General features: G+C 47.8%; 1 protein-coding gene and 1 long non-coding RNA gene across 3 annotated transcripts; one reads left to right on the forward strand and one right to left on the reverse strand.

Moving 5' to 3' along the window:
- Positions 1–924: 924 nt before the first annotated feature.
- Positions 925–8,983, reverse strand: LOC102683668 (coiled-coil domain-containing protein 190). Of its 2 annotated transcripts, none has more exons than XM_015356594.2 (4): positions 8,522–8,983; positions 5,560–5,768; positions 5,325–5,466; positions 925–3,956 (listed from the first exon to the last, which is right to left on the reverse strand). In XM_015356594.2, the coding sequence occupies exons 2-4, from the start codon at positions 5,714–5,716 to the stop codon at positions 3,545–3,547; spliced, it is 711 nt and encodes a 236-aa protein (XP_015212080.1). In that variant the 5' UTR covers positions 5,717–5,768; positions 8,522–8,983; the 3' UTR covers positions 925–3,544. The 2 variants fall into 2 exon arrangements, with proteins under 2 accessions (XP_015212080.1, XP_015212079.1); XM_015356593.2 differs by having other exon boundaries at positions 925–3,959; positions 8,522–8,982.
- LOC138241257 (uncharacterized) lies at positions 7,664–18,955 on the forward strand. The gene is made up of 2 exons (XR_011190456.1): positions 7,664–7,950; positions 13,661–18,955. It is a non-coding gene; the product is annotated as an uncharacterized lncRNA (long non-coding RNA).
- The last annotated feature ends 1,418 nt before the right edge of the window (positions 18,956–20,373 follow it).

Raw genomic sequence — 20,373 nt, forward strand, 5'->3', positions numbered from 1 at the left:
CGAATGGGCTAGCGACGAAATGCAACAATTAAAATTTTTAGTAGGCTCCGTCAACAAGTCCTTTCCTCCTCGTTCATTCTATGACACGCAAGTTTTTTTTTATTATTAAAGTTGTCCCAGACTAAAATAACGAAGGAGCATCTGGTTCTTTTGACCTTTCTAAAAAGATCTATGTGACCAGTGGTGATGACACTACGGAATACTTAAAAAATATTTTTCGTATATTGTTTTTACAATAGTTTTAAATCTGACCTTTGTCTTGATATTGACCATTGTGTCCTGATTGGCTCAGACTAGGACTAGCTGTTCACTAATTGGAGGTGTTACAAAACACTGGCTCCAAACACTCGAACCAGTCTCTTTAAATCGGGTTTATTTACTATTAACAGACGAATATGAAAAATATGGTAGGTGCACAATTTGTAATAAAAAATGTTTATTTTTTATTGAATATTATGGAATTGTTATTAAGTACTTTGAATCATCCTCATCCTCATCCTCATCCTCCCAGTAACAACAGAAGTGTCCACACCCGACCTTGGGGAGCCCCGATCCAGCAGGTTTTAAATAAGGCTGCTTCTTTTACCACAGATTGGGAATAATTTCACCGTGATCAATAAGGCAGGTGTTCACTTAAATCAAGTAATTTAGTGATCATGTGACCCAACTCTGAGTGTCCTTCAGTCTCTATGGTCCACAGTTTTGTTAACTAACCAGCACAACTGCTTAAATAATTAATATTGCTCAAGTGCTCCCAACAGGTAAAAACTCTAAGAGTGCCTGGTTTGGGGGCTCTCCAGGATCCCTGATTGCAGCAATATGGACAAATCTAACCTAAAAGCCATGCCTCTGGACTCCATTCTTTAAATATTGTATTAATGCAGTTTTAATAACATCGAAATGCAACAAAATAAGTTAGCCAAATTTAAACAGTTAAAATCCCTGAATTAAATTTCATTTAAAAAAACATACAGAGCATCAAAGAGTCTTACACTTGGGGATGTGATAAACTTACAAAGTAAGCAGGTGAAAGCCGTCTTGGTAGCAGATTGATGGATGTGACACAGGTAAATTCCTTTTGTTGATTAACAGGTGTGATCAAGGGGCTGTTCTGGGAAAGGCACAAGCTAGCAGCTTACCTCGTGGGTACTGCCACAGGAAAATCAACCCGCCTTAAACTGGGCTTCTTCATGCCTGCTCACTGGTCTCGGAGTCTTAGAAGCCACACAGCACCCCAGCTCACCCCACAAATGTTCAGTGGGGCTCAGGTCTGCCAAGTAGGACGCCTGCAGCACAACTGTCACGTTCTCGTCTTGCAAAAAACGAGCACCACGAGGGTGGGCGCCGACCTCCTGGAAGGCTGTGGTGTCAGGAGGAGCCCACAGGAAGGGCTGGACTACAACTAGACCCTCCTGTCCAGACCGTCGGACCTTGACCGCCCCATCAAGTGCTCGGTTGTACACAATTGGGGAATCGTTCCGCCCCTGTGCCTCACTCCCTGGTGGCCAGCAGGGTGTCCACACAGAGCCCTGCTTCATTTCTATAAGGGACTGCAGGCGAGTGCACCCGAGATGTTGCTTCAAGAAACTGAAGGCACTGTCTCTTGACAAGCAGTGAATACTTGTTCCCTTCTGTGTTGTACTTTCTTCTTTTCCGCCAGGCTTGACACTGAAGAGGATAACTCCCTGCATCGCCAGTGTCCGATGAACTCACTCATGACGAGCTGACGTCACTTGCTAATTAAACAGTCCAAGTCACCCGTGTGCGTTTCGGTCCATTGGTCAAAATGACGTCAAAAGCATTTTGTCAATTTACAAAATTGGATTTATCCAAAAAGATGCATTTGGGAATAGAATTCTAGAAAAAACTAAGTTTCTTTTGATGCTCAGTTTAGTGTATAAAAAACGTATACATTTCTAGCTGCTTTCAGACAGTCCAGGTGACTGAAGTCATTAAAACCAGGCATGAGGCATTGGTACCACATTACAATATTCTATCTGGCTTATTAATTAGAGTTAAAATGGCATCAATCTGCACCCAGCCCACTCTGCTCCATTGAAGAATTTTGCCCAAAATAAAAAAACAGCCCATTTTCTTTCATGGCTGTAGAACAGGACAATATAGCAATTCAGGTTCTCAGTGCAGCACAGGAGCGTTACGCTAGCCCCCAGAGGGCTCGGCATTCCACCTTGCATTCCAATTAGCCAATTTATCCCAGTTTATTTAATGCTGCTTCACAGTCTGCCCTGCACTCAGTATTGAGGTTCTTCCTGGCTAGAGCTACTCCCATTCTTGCGGTTACTTTCTACTTGGTTTTTGGCTTCCTGATCCTGGTTTGTTTTTTGACTACGTCTCCTGGTGTTTTGGTTTTGGTACTTTGATTCTCGCTTTGGTTTCGACTCTCGTCTTCCTTACGGCTTATGGCATCGGTTCTGGTTTTGTACTCTTGCACCGGCTTGTCAACCCTCGGCTTTCAGACCTTGGACTGTTCTATCAACCATACTTCTGGAAATCGCCCTGGGTTTCTGCATGGGGTCCTCACTACTGACTCGTAACAAGGAGAGGCTGTGTGAGTCGGCGCAGAGAATCCTGTGCCCAGGGAACAGTGGGAGAGGACTGAGCCATCGAGGGGAGAGAGGGACTGGTGTCTAACTGGCTAAACAGATGAGCCAAAGATATTATTACTATCATCATCATCTGTACACTTATATAGCGCTTTACTGGACACTCCTCTCAAAGCACTTTACAGGCAATGGGGACTCCCCTCCACCACCACCAATGTGCAGCCCCACCTGGATGGTCATCAGTCTGCTCACCACACATCAGCTATCAGCTGGGAGAAGAACAGAGTACAGAAGCCAATTCATAGACTGGGATTATTAGGAGGCCATGATTGGTAAAGGCCAATGGTAAATTAGGCCAATGGTAAATTTGGCCAGGATGCCGGGATTACACCCCTACTCTTTTCGAGAAACGCCCTGGAATTTTTAACGACCACAGAGAGTCAGGACCTCGGTTTTTACGTCTCATCCGAAGGACGGCACCTTTTTACAGTATAGTGTCTCCATCAACTAGGGTATTAGGACTCAAACAGGCTGTAGAGTGAGCACCCCCTACTGGCCCCACTAACACCTCCTCCTGCAGTAACCTTCGTTTTTCCCAGGAGTCTGGCCAGGCTCCCACTGCTGAGCTACAGCTGGTTGCCAGTTGTGAGTTGCAGGGTGATATGGCTGCTGGCTATAAAGGCTCTCTAGTACTGGTCCTCTTGACGCCAGTGTCTGCTGCTTCTAGGTCCAGCTGGACTCAGTTTACTTATTTGTGTGGGTAGGCAACTTTCACATCTCTCACAGCTGAAAACGATTCAAAAGTCTGATTGGTCCAATTATTAGTTTGATGAAGGGTGCAATTAAATAATCAAGACCTTAACTGGCACAAAAACCAGCAGACACCAGGGTCACAGGGCCCTGGATTGTTTAGCTCTGGCCTGTGTCAGGGGTCAGGGGTTAATGGTCAAGGGTCAGGGGTCAGCCAGGAGACGGGGGGTTCAAGGGTCCGAGCGTGCAGCAGCCTTGCCGCCTGGGACGGGGCGTGCGAAGATCTCGCGCAGGGAGAGCTCGCGCTCACACTCGGGCTGCCCGCGGTGCCGGAGGTAGCGGGCCTTGCGGGCCTCGGACAGCGCCTGCGGGAAGCTGGGCAGGGTGTAAACCGTGCGGAGTCGCCCGTCGGGGGCCAAGGCTTCGGGGTCTGGGGCCGGGGGGGGCTCCTGCTCCCCCTCCCCCCGAGCGGAGCTGCTCAGCCGAGCCGCTGTCTGTGCTCTGACGTCTGGCAGGCAGAGCGGGGCTGCGGAGCTCTCGCCCAGCGACCCCCTGTGGCTCCCCCCAGCCACGAACTCCCGAACCCGGGCCTGCAAGCCCAGGGCAGGGCCCTCTGTCCGCAGAGGAAGGGCCTTCTGGGACCTACTGGGAGGAAGACAAAAGACAGCAACGAACGCTTCAGGAAGCAGAAAGTCTTTAGCTCTGGTTGACGACTCGGAGCCCTGTAGTTAACGGGCATGGGGTGGAAAGCCCAGCTGGATGCCAACCGGGTAACAGAGAGGCACCGTTAATATTTAACTGACACCAGAGACAGAGGGAAAAGACAAGGCAGAGAGAGAGTGCTCTGGTCGTAGCCTTTCTCTGCACCAGACAAAACACAGAGCGCCGGTATTATGTCTTGATTTTTGGTGGTAAACACGGACTACCTACGTAAAATGTGCCAACCCTGTCTCCGTATTGCAGAGTCTCGCAGGCGTTTTCACCAGCGGCCACGCGCCTGCTTGTAAGCCGAAGACAGTCACGCTGCCCTGACCTGTTCGAATCTGAGCCACAGCAGTGAGCCGCCGAGGAAGGGAGAGTGTAGGAGGGAGGGGAGGTTGATAGTGTTGGAGCACATTAACGCCGAGCCGCGCAGGAAAGCGAGAATCACATCCAGGGGCCAGGAGCCACAGCTCAGGGTGCTGCTTAATTATCGGAGTCAGTGAGCTGAGAGACAGGGGCAAGACCGACTCCCTCCACAGACCCGTTAGGGCACTCAGGAGCACACTCATGTGAACGACATCTCTGTGCAACAGCCAACTCACTGCCCGGACTGAGTTTACAGAGAGGGGTAGGAATGGCTGACTGAGGGACAGATTAATTCTGCAATGTCAGCTTCTGTGCATCGCGCAGTCATGCTTTCTTTCACTTTCTGGTGTCACTCACAAATTATTTCATGCAGATCTAAGGGTAGGTTTGCAATTAGCATTTATTGCTAATAAGAAAACTGTCTGATCTATCACTGAGAAAAATACTGCAGAGAGAAAGGCAGAAACTGTTTATATTTCTTGTGTCCAGTGGTGACATTTAATTTCTATTTTTAGTTGAGCAACTAGCTGAAAAATATCAGCAAGCCAACATCTTTGCCCTGTTAAAAATCGCTTGTCACCATGAAATTGCTAGCACTGCCACAGACTATAAACTGACAAGTGCAGGTTAAGAAATGTCCTTGTCAAACCAACGGCATGGATTGATAGCAATAAGAGCCAATTTTGAAACCATGCTAACATGAGTACAAGCGGACTGAAATATGTAGGTGATCCCGCACTACCAGAAACTGATGTTCACACAGAAGCACACAAACACAAACTGTCACGCAAAGAACAAAACAGAAATGCACAGATATATAAAGAGATTAATACAAGATTTATATGAATGTGAAACAGCACACATACAGAGGCACACAATCACAAAACTGGATTAATTGGGTTGAAAGGGGTCACTGACTTCAATAGATCACCCTCCGCTCACCTCAAACTGTTCGGTTCTTTGCCACCCTGGGGGATTGTGGGTAGGAAGGCTCTCTTGTAAGGCGGCACTGGGCGATCAGCGACAGGAAGTGGGTCGTGAGGTCGTGACCCCAGGCTGGGAACCATCTTTCTCCAGGAGTTACCTGAGGTCAAAAGCGCGTGTCACTGCAGTCCACGACCAGCCCCTCCGCGGAGTCGTACCCGGGGGGCGGCGGCCAGGCGGAGCCTGTCCTCACCGTGCCTCAGGGCGCCCAGGTCCCTCTGCAGCCTGCGCTGCTCTCTCAGCAGGCTGTTGACGTGGTAGAGCCGGGCCGCCTCCAGCCGCTGCAGCCCCTGCGCCAGCCTGGCCTCGCCGCGCCGGGCCTCGCGCCACTCCTCGTCCAGCCCGCGCATCGTCGCCGGCAGGGGACAGAGGGGGAGAGTGGGCGGCAACTCCCAGCAGGAGCTGTTCACAACCAATTGGATATTTACTTTATTTATATAGTCTTCTTTTTCATCATACATGCCAGTTCCATATGTGCCAATGGGATCTGGTTGTGTTATGTGTATTGTATATCGCGCTACGTCTTTTACCTACCTAAAGTCCCCATCTGGGACAATAAAAGGAAGTGTTTTGTTCTGACCAGCACAGCTCCACAACTCAGCTCTTCATTTGAACTGTTCACTGTTTCCAGCTCAGAAACGTGCGAGAGGTTGCTTTTTGCTGATTGCATTTCATAAGTAACATGAAATATTCCGCTGGAAATGGGAGTCTGAGGCTCTGCACGTGTGTGTGGTTTTAGCTGAGCCAGGCCCAGCTGTGAGTCTTGAACATGGGGCATCCCCGACTCCCCGCCACCAGCGATTAAAGCAGCAGTGAGGGCTTGGCCCACCTTTCTCAGCGCTCCCCCATGTGCACGGCCGCCCCCTATACATGCCCAGCGCAATAACACCTGAGCCTTCGGTGAGAGCCCAGCGAACACCTGGCGCCCCTGTGGGAACCTGATATCTACCCACAGTGCCCACTGAAAGAAGAAGTCAGGTGCCTGAAAGGCATGATTCTGCAACACAAAGAGGAAAGGCACTCCATCGTGTTCTGAGGGGTGTCCCGCCCTCTGCAGCCAGAGGGCGCTCCTTCTCTGTGTTGTCTCTCATTTCCGGTTATTTGCTGTCCTTCCGGTGTTTCTCTCTCTCTCTGGGGCTATATATTTCCGGGTCTTGCACTCTGCCCTGGCTCAGCATTGACGTTTAGATGTCCTGAGACCCGCCTAGCACCAGGTGGCCCCACGTCCGCTACCTGAGGGCATAGGTTTCTATACGGCATTTCCTGAACAGCTGAGCCTGGGCTAACCCCCGTCTCGGTCTAATTGCTCTCCTGCCATTCTACGGTTCGTCCTTTCCGACACCCGTGACAAGGGGGCATGGAGACTGCAGTTCACAGAACGTCCTCGTCCACCTCCCTTCTCGCTCTGCTGATTGTCAAACCCTGCCAGGATCTTTGGCCAGTCCTCCCTGGATGCTTTCTAAGCCATTCAGACAGGTAGAGACACAGAAACAGGCTTTCTTTCAAAAGTCTGGGAGGGACAGACCAACATAACTAAGGACGGGCTTAATATTATGTAAATCAACACCAATTATCATCTTTTTAACAAACACAATGTCTTTTCTTTAAAAAAAAAACATTTATGTTTTTCCAAATGAATATCTGCTCCTGCTAGCTCTCAATCAACTCACCCAGGACAGATTAAAAGAATATTTTACTCTTCCTCTTCCTACAAGATGAGCGCTATCAGGTGTTCAACTCTTTTTCAGTCCAGGTTGCACAGAGTTGTTTGTGTGAAGGAAAGGCACACATACAGGAAAACAGAGTTTGGGTTACTGCTGGTTTTCTCATCTGCAGACTCTGGCATCACATTAGACACTGGATACTACAGCTCTGACTCTTTTCTTTTTTGCACAGATGAGTGTTATCCTGAAATGAGGTTATGATACACATGGAAGACCTGCAGATGATCCAGCTGCTTAGCAATGGAACTCTTTGTCAGATTCTCTGTATTGGCAGAAATATTTTACATTACAAACGTACAGGCACACTTTTAAGTCACCAAAGTGTATTCAGATTCTATTTGATGCACAGTTTATAGCCATCCATCTGTTTTTTAAACAGCTTTATGCAATTCAGGCACAAGGGGGAGCCGAAGCCTATCCCTGCAAGCAACGAGCACAAGGTTGGATACACACTGGACAGGACGCCAGTCCATCAATAAGAATATTAAATGATTTTATGAATTATTATGTGACATCTTCCAGGTCCCGTTCAAACTATCTGCTCTGAAAGGTGTCTCGGTCTTGGTAGTCAGGAAGAGTTTTCGCCGCTGGGACTGACTTTAGCCTTCACTGATCCTATCAAACTCTCGCAATGCAGGTATGCGGCACTACTGCGCAGGAAAATCACTGCGAAACTGCAGCGAAAAACGCTGGACATCTCCACACGACAGGCAGAGATCCGAGATCTCATTTGAAACAGAAAACAAATGAACTGCAGAACCCAAACTTCGGGGGGCGCTGCTGAGTGGCGATCTGAATATCGATGCACCCCAAACTAACCCGAGAGACCCTGAGCTTCTGTGAAGCTAGACGCGGAATCCGTAAGTGCAAATTATATATATAAACGTAAACCGAACATTTCGTTTTAATTTTGCAAGCAACACAAACATGGATAAATACTTAATGTGGCTCACTGTATTCCAAAAAACTTTCTGGAAACTTTTTTTCAGAACATGGCACAAGATGTGAAAGATTGTGACACAAGATTGTGGCACAAGATTTGTTTTTTTTAGCCACGTCGATTACAGTGCACAATTCCACAAACTTTTCTTGTATATGAACATACTCCACAGCACTTGCCTTCCACAAATTAGAATATTAATTTGCAAGGACGAATGACACTGACGTTTTAAAATGAGATATATTACACGATGATGAATTACTGATGAAAACCATGAAAGGATAATTATAGAAATTTATCAGAATCGAGCCAGGCGATACTGTGGTCTGGTGATACAACAACGTTAACTTTTTTATCATTTGCTATCATTGTTAAGAACAAGTCTACACTTCTTTGACGGAATGAAGGCCGTTGGTTTAAAAGCTTTGGGGACACAGTCGCTAGGGTATCTCTTTTCCAGTTAAGAAATACACTTCCGAAACTCTCCTTACCTTTACTGCACCACGGGACCGCGGGAATACTCCACTTCTGCGCTGCCGAATCACAACCCCCTACACGCCCCTTCAAGGAAACTGAAGACTCAAATTCTGTTACCAACACGGTCCGCAGAAAGCACAGAAGTTTTCGGTAGGGTGTTTCAAAAGATGCATTGTCGTAATAATAAAAGGGGTTTTTAAATCTGATAGTTTCAGACTGCTGGGAAAGCTGGCCAGGCAGCTTGCGGTCTGAGTCCAGGAGCGTCACGACACGCTGGCCCCGTTCTCGGACACTGCTCACGATCGTCCTGCCTCCGTGATGTACAGGACTTCCTCCACCTTTCACAACAAAAGCGACACTGCTTGGCAATACTACCAGTGCTTAGGAAAGTTACACGCAGTAGTCCATTACACAGGACAAGCGTCTCGGTCATCCCACGGGTTTAGTGAGCTGTTCCTTTACAGATTCCAAGAAATCAAATTTTACAACTCGATTAAGACACTTGCACCCCCCTGTCCTTGGCAACTCTCAAAGTAGCTTCTGGTTTCTGTCTGTGTAACTGTGTGATTTTAATACAGGCGTTCTGAGGAGTAGAACACACGCCAAAGTATTTTAAGATGAAACATTTGGAATTGCAAAACACAAAATATCTTCTCACGACGGAGGTAGTTTGTCACAATGGGAATGTGACAACAAGGAGAATGTGGCTGATCGATTTCTGTAAGCAGTGGTTATTTATTTTAATTGATGAATTATGACCTTAACAGGCCCACACAGAATTCTTAGTGCCTTATTACAAAGATGTCGTCGATAGCGCACAAAACGTTAACGGGAAAGGGTTTACATCCTGCTGTGAAGGTATGTGTATTCGTTCAATTTTTCATGACAGCAAAAAAGGTGCAGAAGGTAAGCATTGCCATTTAATTAAAATATCAGGCGTTTTTGTTTAGTCGATATATTACTATACAGAGACGTAATATTACTGTGTTAGTTTCAGAAGGCTAATATCTCGGCGTTTCCGAAGTATGGATTTCAAATACGGTACGTAAAAGACTTCATGTAACCGAAACTACCTGTATCTGTGTATCGATAGGCACTAGGGTCTTTTTTTACTTTCCTCCCCGTAGCTGTACAAAATGTTTTTACAACTAAAAATGGCAGCATGAACAATGCACATTCTAATTCTCCATTACTGTCGGGAGAAATCGGTTACTTGTTTGGCTACTTTATTATTCAAATAATCTGCCTTTTCTATTCTGCAAACTGTAGAACTGGTATGTTGCGTTTTTCTGAACTTGTTCTATATTCCAGTGTGAATGTATATTTGGGCGTTGGGATAGCCATATTTCTCAGATGTGTTTGAGATGTGGTGTGTGCTGTTATATTTTAGCTGGTCTAACGCTTCAAATTGTGTGTACATTGATGCATTTTGTATATGAGTCATTCCTATACTGTAAATTATTACATTCATTTTTACTGATGGTTGTCGTTACCACCTTGTTGCCTGATCTGGTCAGATCTCGGGAGCCGAGCTAGGCCAGGGCGCCTGGTCAGTACCGGAATAGGAGAACGATTCCAAGGAAAATCCAACTGCAGCCGATAGACCAGTTGGTGGACCAGTAGTTTTCCCTCTGGATCAGAACTCCCATACCAGTGTCCCAGTATGGTGATGGGGGACAGCGTGCCGTTGGCTGAGGTGTTATCCTGAGGCCCTGACTGCTTGCTCAGTAATGAAGTACGGTGCTGTTAAATTCCACTTTTCCACTTTGGGTTTGAACTGTCTGGCCTCCCTTAACCCCCGGCCCTCCTTAGTTAAACTGATGAAGTTAATTTCTGCAGCTGGTCTGCAGTGGATGAAAGGGGTCCCCTTCTGTGTATAACTTTCTACTATTCAGTAATGCCAGCATGGTAGTATGTCTAGAAATGGGTTGCCCCAGTAACCCCCTCCTTTTGTCAGCCTCTGTTTCCATGCCTCAGGCTGTGCAAATGCCCAGACCTGTGACCTGTGCACCAGATCAGTGCACGGTCACTCATCACAGAAGACCTGTGGGAGACCAGTGCACCGTCAGCCATCACTGTGCTGCAGAAGACCTGTGTGAAATCAGTGCACTGCCAGTCGTCACAGAAGGCCTGTGTGAGATCAGTGCACTGCCAGTCGTCACAATGCTGCAGAAGACCTGTGTGAGATCAGTGCACTGTCAGTCTTCACAGAAGACTTGTGTGAGATCAGTGCACCGTCAGTCTTCACAGAAGACCTGTGTAAGATCAGTGCACTGTCAGTCTTCATAGAAGACCTGTGTGAGATCAGTGCACCGTCAGTCTTCACAGAAGACCTGTGTAAGATCAGTGCACTGCCAGTCTTCACAGTGCTGCAGAAGACCTGTGTGAGATCAGTGCACACATCAGTCGTCGTAGAAAACCTGTGTATGTGTGTGAGATCAGTGCAGTCGTCACAGTGCTGTTCTCTTATACAGGTATTGTTTCGACCGTCTCTCTCTACACAAGTACTTGCACAGAGAGAAGTTGCTTGCAATTCAGCTCAGATACCCCAGCCAAGATCATCCCTCCCCTCCCCTGGGTTATTCTAGTCGCCCTGGTGATTTCCCAAGGTTACAGACAGTCATGTTGTTGCCGAGAGAAAAAGGGACAAAGCAGCCTGACCCCCCAGTGTGGAGGGTTTCCATGGAGGCCAAAATTATTTACATTCCTCCTGCAGACAATGGAAGCCTCGTCATATGATCTCTGGCTGTCTGACTGTGAGACAAGCCAGGCCACATTTTTATTGAATTAGAGGTGATCAACTCAGTCCTGCAGTTGAATTCTGTCCAACTCTTACGCCACTTCATTAATCTAACTGTCATAATTTCCTTAATTAAGTAAACGTAACCACTAGGCTTTGGTCACAATGACAAGCTTCTTATAAACCCTTTCTGACCTTAGCCTCCTGTTCTCCCATCTGCTGTCTTGTTTAATTATTTTGAAAGCAGAATGATTGTCTTGATTAATTTCTTGTTTATTACCTTTTTACTGTGCTTGGTGTTTGCACACTGTGTCGAGATAGACCTAAACATAAAATAGAAAATAATAGGACAACTAATTAGCGCTAATTATAGGATCACGAAAAGCATTTTTTTTTCCTTTTGAGAAAGATATAAAGCTTTGGAAAAGACTCCCCTCCTTCGAACACAAGAAGTGTCGTAAGGTCTTGTGATTAAGTTCTTGCGGATTTGAGAGAATTCCGAGCCCACGGCGCCCTCTGCTGGTGGTCGGCCGCAGTGCCCGCGATGCCGGCAGGTGCGCGCCGGCCCCTGCCGGTTCGAAACAGAGCTCGCTGGGGGATTGACGGAATGCCTCCTCACCTGCTGGATTACTTCTGTAGGCTCAGCCTGGCCTGATGTGGAGCTCCCTAGAAATGCATAAAGTAGCAACGGCCCCTATTGTTCCATTTAAGCTTTTATACTGTCAGCTACCGGTTAATGTTTTCTAATTATTGACTGATACAGCCACTCTTCTCTGGGTAGGTCTCAGCCTGTGTTTGTGTGTGTGGTGCAGTGTTCTCGGGGTGTCAGCACGCATCACCAGCTCTCTGGAAGTACCTGCGCAGACAATTAAATGCTCGTTATTTGCCAGTTCCGGGAGCGAGGCTGCGTGTCTTCTTGATGCTGATCCAGTGCTTTTCTCTGAGGGTTCCTGTCAGCCGTGCGCAGTGCTGATCCGTTAGCCCTGTCGCTCCAGGGGACGGGTGTCCGGAGCAGGAGGCGGATCTGCAGTACCGGAGCGGGGGACAGGATGGGACGGGATGGGACAGGGCGGTGGGAGGAGGAGGAGGGGGAGGGGGAGAGCCCGCGGCCCTGCGACAGAAACTGGGTCAGGGGTTCGCCAGCTTCATCTCTCTTTCATCTCGGTGCTGATTCAGCACTGTGTGGTACAGGAAGAGGGGGGGGCAGACTGCAGCACAGAGCAGGCAGGCAGGCTGGAGGGGAGCTGGCACTTACAGGCTCTGAGGACGGTGCTCCCTGGACTGTAAGCTCCAGATCCACCTGAGGCCAGGTGTCCAGACTGGTATCGCCCCGTGTTGGTAAAGGTGCAGTTCAGAGCCCAGGGCTGCTGTGCGGTTCTGTCCAGAGAGCATTCGGCACACTAACCGGAGCCCTCTCTGTACCACACACACACACTCACACAGCTGGCACGGGGAATGTGGATTCCAGAGCTCTTTTGAGTGAAAATAAGCCAGGACACTGTGCGAACAATGCCCCACTAATGTCCAACATACTGCTCCATATTTGCTACGGCTGATCTTTAAGATGCACACTCCTGCATTGAAACATCAAGTCAGTGAGCATCTTCCGTGGTGGAGAGACACTGAACTTTGCAGATGGAGGCTGTGCCCAGGTCACAGACTGTGCGTCTGGGTGTGTGTGTGTGCCTTTTCTCTCAGGTGAAATGACAATCCTGCGTCTTTTATAGGGTTTCCCAATAACATACCTCCCGGACGTATCATGGAGAGTTGCCAAGTCCTGCTGCAGTATTAATAACCCTCATTGAATTCCCAGCCTCTCCCTCCAATATTAGTATTGATGTATTGTCTTGGGATGGTGTAGGATCAGTGTGAGGTGGTGGCCAGGGCTGTGGTCTTGTAAGTAGTAGGTGCTGGGTTGAAATCCAGGTGGGATGTTGCAGTTGTGCTCTACTCAAAACGTGGCGATGAAGTGCCCTGCTGCATAGATGGTTAGAGAAGTATGTTACTCTGGATAGCAGTGTCAGTACTAATATGAGCATGAAAAAGTACACTGGGGTGATGTGTGTCTCAATAGTGGCTCACTACAGTGGGGAGAAGTTGGGTGGCAACACTGACACGCTGCTGTAAAGACATGCCCATTAGCAGCGTCACTGAATCAGCACTTGCTGTTCCAGTTTAAGGCATCGAGCTCTCAAGTGTAATTGCTCTTTTACGGGTCTGCTGTGCAAACGAGATTTGGCATTCAGACGTGGCGCCAGCACGTGGCGTGCTAGCTGCTGGGATGACAAGACAACTGACCCTGGGCCAGACGTGGCTGGCTGGCATCTAGCGCTGGAGATGGGGAGCCCAGTAGGACAGGCTGTGTGCACTGAAGCCCTCACCCAAATCCCTTCTCTCTTTCCCATCCTTGTAGGCGCCAGGAGAGGAGGGGGAGCTGGAATGTGACCCACCTGTGCACAGCAGCCCCCCACACAGTACTCCACACTGCAGCTACAGGCAGGGCGACCCTGCAGAAAGACCGGATCCCATTCCAGGGGCAGAGAGAGAGGTACACGGAGTCAGACAGAGAGAGACAAGGCTAGAACTCAGGAGAGAGAGAGGCAGAAACCGAGTGGCTAAGGTGTGTCAATATACATTAGTCCTATTTTCATTTTTCACTACTGTTTGATCATGCCCTGCGTTGGGTTTGCTTGGTACCAGACCGAATGGGAGTAAAAGATTCAGCGAGCCTTGTAGTTTGGGAAGTAAAATGCTTGAGAAGTGGACAAAGAGGCAGCAGGCAGAGAGAGACGGGCACGTCGTTGTTGTTGTTCCTCCCAGATACACCGGATGAAGGGAAGAAAACACTGGTGAGTCAAGGAGTCGATGAGACGACGACAGCTCTCCCGTAGGACTCTCGACTGTCGTTGCCAGAGGGCCAGTGTGTTGCCACTTCACACCAGGATCTTATGCTTCACTCTTACTGTAAATGTGAAGAGGCAGAGTGCTGGGCAGCAGATCGCACGCGGAGGTTCCACTGTAAATTATTGAGAATGATGGGAGGGAGGGTGTATTTGTTACAGTATATGTTAGCTATTAATATTCTATGTGTATGTTTGCGTTGTGTCACTCAAGAGGTGTGCCAGTACTGGAAAGGACCAGTCGTTCCTGGAAAGGTGACTTGAGTTTGCGAAAGAGACAGAGACGGGGGTGGTAGAGACAGACAAGCACTACACACGGGGTTTACTCTCATGACCTTTATTAGGAAGTGTACAAAGTTGGCATGTAATAAAATTCTGTACATCGCTTATTGAACAATCTCTCCCTTCGATGCAGCATCGGGGTTATCTGACAGAATAAGGTGCTGTAGCGATAAAGGCAATCGATCTGTCAGTCAACCATTAAACCCCGCAGCCTGCTTTTCTGTACAGATCAGCACAGTGGTTACAGTCAACAGTAGGCAAACTTGGTCTCTACCGTTTTCCATGCCTTAATTATTTCATGAATGCGAAAAGATCGAAGACTGATCGCAGGCCGAATAGCAGCTGTAACGTGATTCAGGTGCATCTTTTCAATTCATTTGAAAAGACCAGAGCCCAGAAAACGAGCTTCACATCCTCCCCACGGAGAGAAATTTTCAGTAGCAGCTTTTTTAGCACTCTGGTTGGATCTGTGCCTAGCCATCAAAGGACTTGAACCGTACTGAGTTTTGTTTCCTAAAATTTCCTCTATTATTTTAGGCTGCTTTCACTGTGGAAGGATGGTTGTCTCCTGAGTAAAGCAAAAGGACACACAGTCTCCAGGCAAACATGCCATGAAGAATGTTACTCACAGCTCTTTTTCCTTTGTCTCAGAGCCGTCCCGGGTTAGGGAACACTTTGAGGCAGGTTCCAAATGTCTGTTAAACCCCATGCCCCAGTGGGACTTTTCCTTTCAAAGGATTCGTCGTGGGACTTTAAACACAAACTACTGACTTTTCTGTCATTTTTTTTTATAATCAGAACTGTGATTTTTATGTATTGCAGGAGTGGCCAGCCCAATACCTGGAGAGCCACAGGCCTGTAGCTTTTATAGAGCTCGATCACAATTCACAAGCAGCTATTTTGATCCGGTGAGCTGGGTAACTGCGGCCACCCCTATTCTAGTGGCCTGTGATTCTCCAGAACGAAGGCTGCCCACATCCCCATCCTGATCTACTGTAATTAAATAGCAATCACACGATGTTCTTGTGTATATACTGTATATAGTTAGATAATTTTATATTTCTATTTTACATAGTCTGAGGAGGAAAGGAAAGTGCTTTTCTTTAACTTCTTACATGATAACAACTGATATTCACTTAATATAAGCTACTACAATTAAAAAAGCCAGACCCCTGGTAAGCAATGATGGGCCTGTGTCCATCCATTTAGTCAGAATATGAGAGACCTACATGTCACATTACAGCAAGATATTAAGCAGAGCATGTTGGCAGGCAACGCCAGTCTCCGCTGAAAGTGCTCTAGTCACATCGGGAAGGCAGTGGCTCAGGGGGACAAATGTCAGGGAGCTCAGAGCCTTCTAAAACAGGCGCTGTCAACGAGTTCTCTGCGTGGACTTTAAGCCACTTGCCTTTCTCCACACTGAAGCACTTTTACAGTGGTGGGAAACGGCTTTCTTTTTCTTAATTCCGCAGTTCTGCCATCAGCCTAATTAAGGTGGAGAAGAGGCTCGATTTGGACAGCCAGGTTTATTGGGGTAACTCATCTGGCTGAAGAGAACGACAGACCCCCCTCCCTAGAGGGTGAGCCAGGGAGCTGTGTGGATGAGGATGAGGCAGAGAGAGGGATGAGAAAATCGAAACACGCAAGCGAGCGGGCCAGAAGCGAGATGTTTATACACGAGTACATTAGTGGGCAAGATTAGGGTTTGACTATGTGTCCTAATCCTTTGTTTAAAACTCCATTTACTGCAGGCCTGATCTTCCCGAGTCGTCCTCAGACACCTTTTCCATGCGTGCTTTTCACTGTCTTGTTCATGGAGTCTCGCTCAGACTAACCTCCCTCTCACAGCCGCCTGAAGTGCAGTCTGGACACAGACAAGCGCATGAGTGAATTCAGTTAGGCCCCGGCAGGGTGATGAATTTATAAACCTGGATGTATGCTATCGATTGACTTTAAATCTGCTGCCTCCTTCCGTTTTACACAGCTAGCTTTAAAAATGAAGAGAAATTCTTTTCAGTTTTATTGCTTTCTGGGCAGACAGCCTTGTCCAGATGCTCAGTTTCAGTCTCCTGTCTACTCAGGCAACAGCTCCTGATAACAGAGTTCACGGCTGTCAGAACTGCTCAGGGGATACAGATGAATGTTGCAGTAAAGGAAAGACCACAGACGAAGAAATATGGGCAACTCTCCCCCAGGAAAAATAATTTAATTAATCAACATACATTGTATGAATACAAAATTTTAGTGAGGTGGTAATGTACTCAAAATGATCAGGATTTGTTTTCAGCCAAATTAAACTATCGTGAATAATTGAGCATAATTAAAACATAAAATCTGCTCTATGTGACCTGTCATAATAATGCAATTTACTTCCTGTGGTTTTGATTATACATATTGTGTTGCGGAGTAAATACATTTATGGTAAGAACTGCAGTAGGGTGCAGTTGTGTAGATATTTTTGTTTTTTTTTAACTAGGGAGTCCTGATTATGTTTCCTGTTGTTTGGCTGTGAGTACCCTTAAGAGAAGCCAAGTCTTCATTTTCTTCTTTTTTCAGGGTAACTAGTGAGCAAAACTAATTGGAGCAGCAGGATCCCACCGGGATCCAATGGCAGCAAGTCAGAAGCGGCATAGCTGGGCTGTTTCAGGTGCCGGGCCGTGCTTCTTTATTGGGTACTGAAACAAAGAGGGGTTCTGTAGTCACCTGGCAAGTGCCGCAGATATGAAAGAGATCTGTGTCACAGCTCACGCATCAGGCACATTTGTGCATTCCACATGGGCTCCAGCTTCCTGCCTTTAAGCCCCCACCTCTCGGCGGCTCTCGCGGGCTCCAGGCGCTGTCAGCGCGGCTCAGCGCCCCAGGGTCCGGTTACAGTGCGGAGCGAGGTCAGAGCCCTCCCGGCCTCACGCCACCCCGGGTTCCTCTTCTACTGAAGGAGGGGCTCCCCTCTGCTCAGCAGGGGTGCACGACTCCCGTCCTGGGGGGCCCCAGTGCTGGCCAGTCTTTACTCTCCTTCTGCTGGTCTTTAGTCTAATCGGACCAGTTTAATCCTTTCCGAGGGTCTGCGGGTGATGATGCTTTAAAGAACCAGAAAGCCCACTGGAGTCTGGCTCTCGAGAAATGGGCTCGTGCGCCAAAGTTGTCAAGACTCTAAGCCTTCCTACCCTGAGAGGGGGGATCCCCTTATTTATACGTGTGTGGTCATACTTCTGATGCCCGTGTTTGTTGTGTTTCGGTGTCATGGCTGCCTGAACACGCAGTAGGAAGACTCTGCCCATGCCCCGGTATTTCCCCTCGCTGAAGTTCTCATGCCAGGGCTGACTTGCGCTCACTCACGCTCACACGCGCACACTTGCGCACACTCGCGGCACGCCGGGACTTTAAACAGATCAACTGCAAGAAGAGTGCATTCCACCTGGGGCTCTCCATGTACACAATAGCAGCAACTTATTGTTTTCCCACCTTTGTTAATAAAGGATCCATTTTTTTTTCTTGTGCGTTTTGCATTTACAGTGTAAATAACGCCCGGGACTACAGCTAAGCTCAGCGAATTTGCAGTACCGAGCCCCTGAGTAACCTGCAGACACACGCACTGCAGCAGCCACTCAGCCCCTCCTCCTCGATGGAGGCCAGCGTCACTCAGTACCAGGGCTACACACGCATCACAGAGCGCTGGGGGTAGCGCATGCAGCCTCAGCCTGCTGGAATGGGATGCAGAAAGCAATCTGCCCCAGGACGAATTGTGGACAGGAACTGCTCATTGCTTTGCTGGCAGAGCCAAGTTCGGTTCGGACCAGGACTTGACGGCCAGGACGTCGATGAGCTGTGCCGTCTCTCCCAGGGAGAGCCTGGAAGCCTCTCGCGGACAGCAGGCTGGGCTTCGCTCAGAATGGCCCAGACCAATGCATCAAGAGCATTAAGGGCTGCCCGTGTTGACATGCCCTTGTGTCCCTGCGCATCCCCACAGCTCTGTCCTTAACGGTTTACTGCCACATTGCCTTCCGGATATAGCTAATCCTTTTTCCTATCCCCATCGCCCAGGTATTTATAACTGTGGGCCCAGGCTGGGTTAACTAGAACTGCTGCTCCGGTCCCCCAACCCTCCCCCCAGCCCGAGCCCAGCACTGCAATCGAAACCCAGGCGGCTACTCTCCTCGCTCACGCCGACACCACTTGAAGGATTTCATGGACGCTTTCTACCGTAAATCATGGCAGAAGCACATCCAGATGCAAACCCAAACTCTGTTCAAGACTGAAAGTCCCCTGCTGTGTTTCTTTTGTATTTGTCATTTTTATTTTTTACGGACCGTGGCATATAAACAGTAGCAACGGCGCACTGGCTGTTACATTACGTAGGGGGGTGAATCTTCGTATATTCACTGACAGAACCTACAAGCCAGCAGCAAATTAAAAGGCCACGGTATGAACAATAAATAAGTGATAATAAGTGTCAGTTTCCAAGTGTTTTTTTAAACCTCCCGTTGACTGTGCAAAGCATTAAGTTTGTATAAAAGATTTTATTTAAAGTTTTGAAGTGGAAATTGATTGCCGGTCTCAGAAAGGGTGACAGTACGTTTCGGATATTTAAGTAGATAAGACGAGAAGAATTCCAAAGACAACCTTGTCAAAAAAGTATTCCAAACCGCCAGGACAACATTTGGGCAATATTTTACCAGTACAAAACAGGATGTAAAACTACAAATGGAAACCGAGATGCAGGAGTTTTAAATGTTTAAATATTTAGCAGCTGGGACGTATCTCACTTTTAATGCTGGGGCCCAGCTGGGAGGAGGTCCTGCTTTGGCCACGTGTAAATGAGTTAATGATCCGATTTCCACACTTGGGACTGATTTTAAAGCCATCAAGTCACCAACAGCATCACTCCATCCTGGAGTTTATTAAGGAAAGATGCTTAATATATCTAGTTTTTTAAAGCTGGATGGTTCTCTGAAATATTGAAGATAAACCCCCCTTCTAATCCTCATTCTTCAGCTCTCTTTTAGGCGTTTATTGCTGCAAGAATATGTCTGAATAAGGCTTTTGGTGCAGTGCATGGAGGTATGTCTAGAGCTCTCCCCCCTGACCTTGAGGTACGCTCGGATAAATTATCATCTGCAACAGGAAATCGATTAATAGATCTGGCTTGATACCGGCATCAAGGCTAATGAAATTCCGGCCCACCGGAAATAGACACTCTCCTACGTTCTAGTGGGCTTTCTTCTGGATAAGCATGGATGGCGGCATTGTGAGCACCCCAGAGCATGAAATGAAAAGTGTCAGGATCTGTTTTGCTCTAGTCTGCCATTAGATCATCATAATACCCAGCATCCTTAAAAAGATGAGACACTGGAGGCAGCATCTTTTCGAGTCCCTTACTCTGCAAACGTCTGCTGGCGTTAATGGCCACAGCGCCTTCTCCTGAGAGCTGTGACAAATGGAGAGATGGGGCAGTGAACACCATGGCCTTCTTCCCCGGCTCTCAGTGGGGAGGAGCGTCAGTCTGGAGAAAATCATATGCATCATTAGAGTCATTGTAGTGATAACAGAACATGCTCTTTGGACCAAAGCACTGTTGTCTCTCTCCAGGCCTCAGGAAGCTTTGAATGAACAGATTCAAATCTGTCACAAGACAAAACTGCAGACTTTTCTCTCGTACACTGAATTGGTAGTTGTGGTTTGTAATTGCCAGTTAGGTTGCCATCTCACAGTGGTATTCTTCTCGTGTGCATCCTCTGTATTTGCACTAGTCCGTCATTACCTTCTGTGTTTTGCACTGGGAGTCCCTCACTGCCAACAGCAGATATACCCCTGATGGAGCACTGGTGCAGGTGTCACTGAAAGTACAGCCCAGCTGACAGGTCTCTGTGGTTTGGAACCTGACCAAGCTGCCTCTCAGCCAACTGGGGGACAGCACTTGGAAAATCTCAATAACTGCTGGCTTAGG

The sequence above is a fragment of the Lepisosteus oculatus genome, chromosome 9 (assembly GCF_040954835.1).
Source record: "Lepisosteus oculatus isolate fLepOcu1 chromosome 9, fLepOcu1.hap2, whole genome shotgun sequence".
Lineage (NCBI taxonomy): Eukaryota > Metazoa > Chordata > Actinopteri > Semionotiformes > Lepisosteidae > Lepisosteus > Lepisosteus oculatus.

Excerpts from the sequence above, each read along its gene's own strand:
- LOC102683668 (XM_015356593.2), bottom strand. The coding sequence starts at position 5,716 with ATGCGCGGGCTGGACGAGGAGTGGCGCGAGGCCCGGCGCGGCGAGGCC. Across the intron at positions 5,467-5,559 it reads CCTGGGCGCCCTGAGGCACG|GTAACTCCTGGAGAAAGATG; the intron begins GTGAGGACAGGC and ends TTTTGACCTCAG. Across the intron at positions 3,960-5,324 it reads AAAGAACCGAACAGTTTGAG|TAGGTCCCAGAAGGCCCTTC; the intron begins GTGAGCGGAGGG and ends TCTTCCTCCCAG.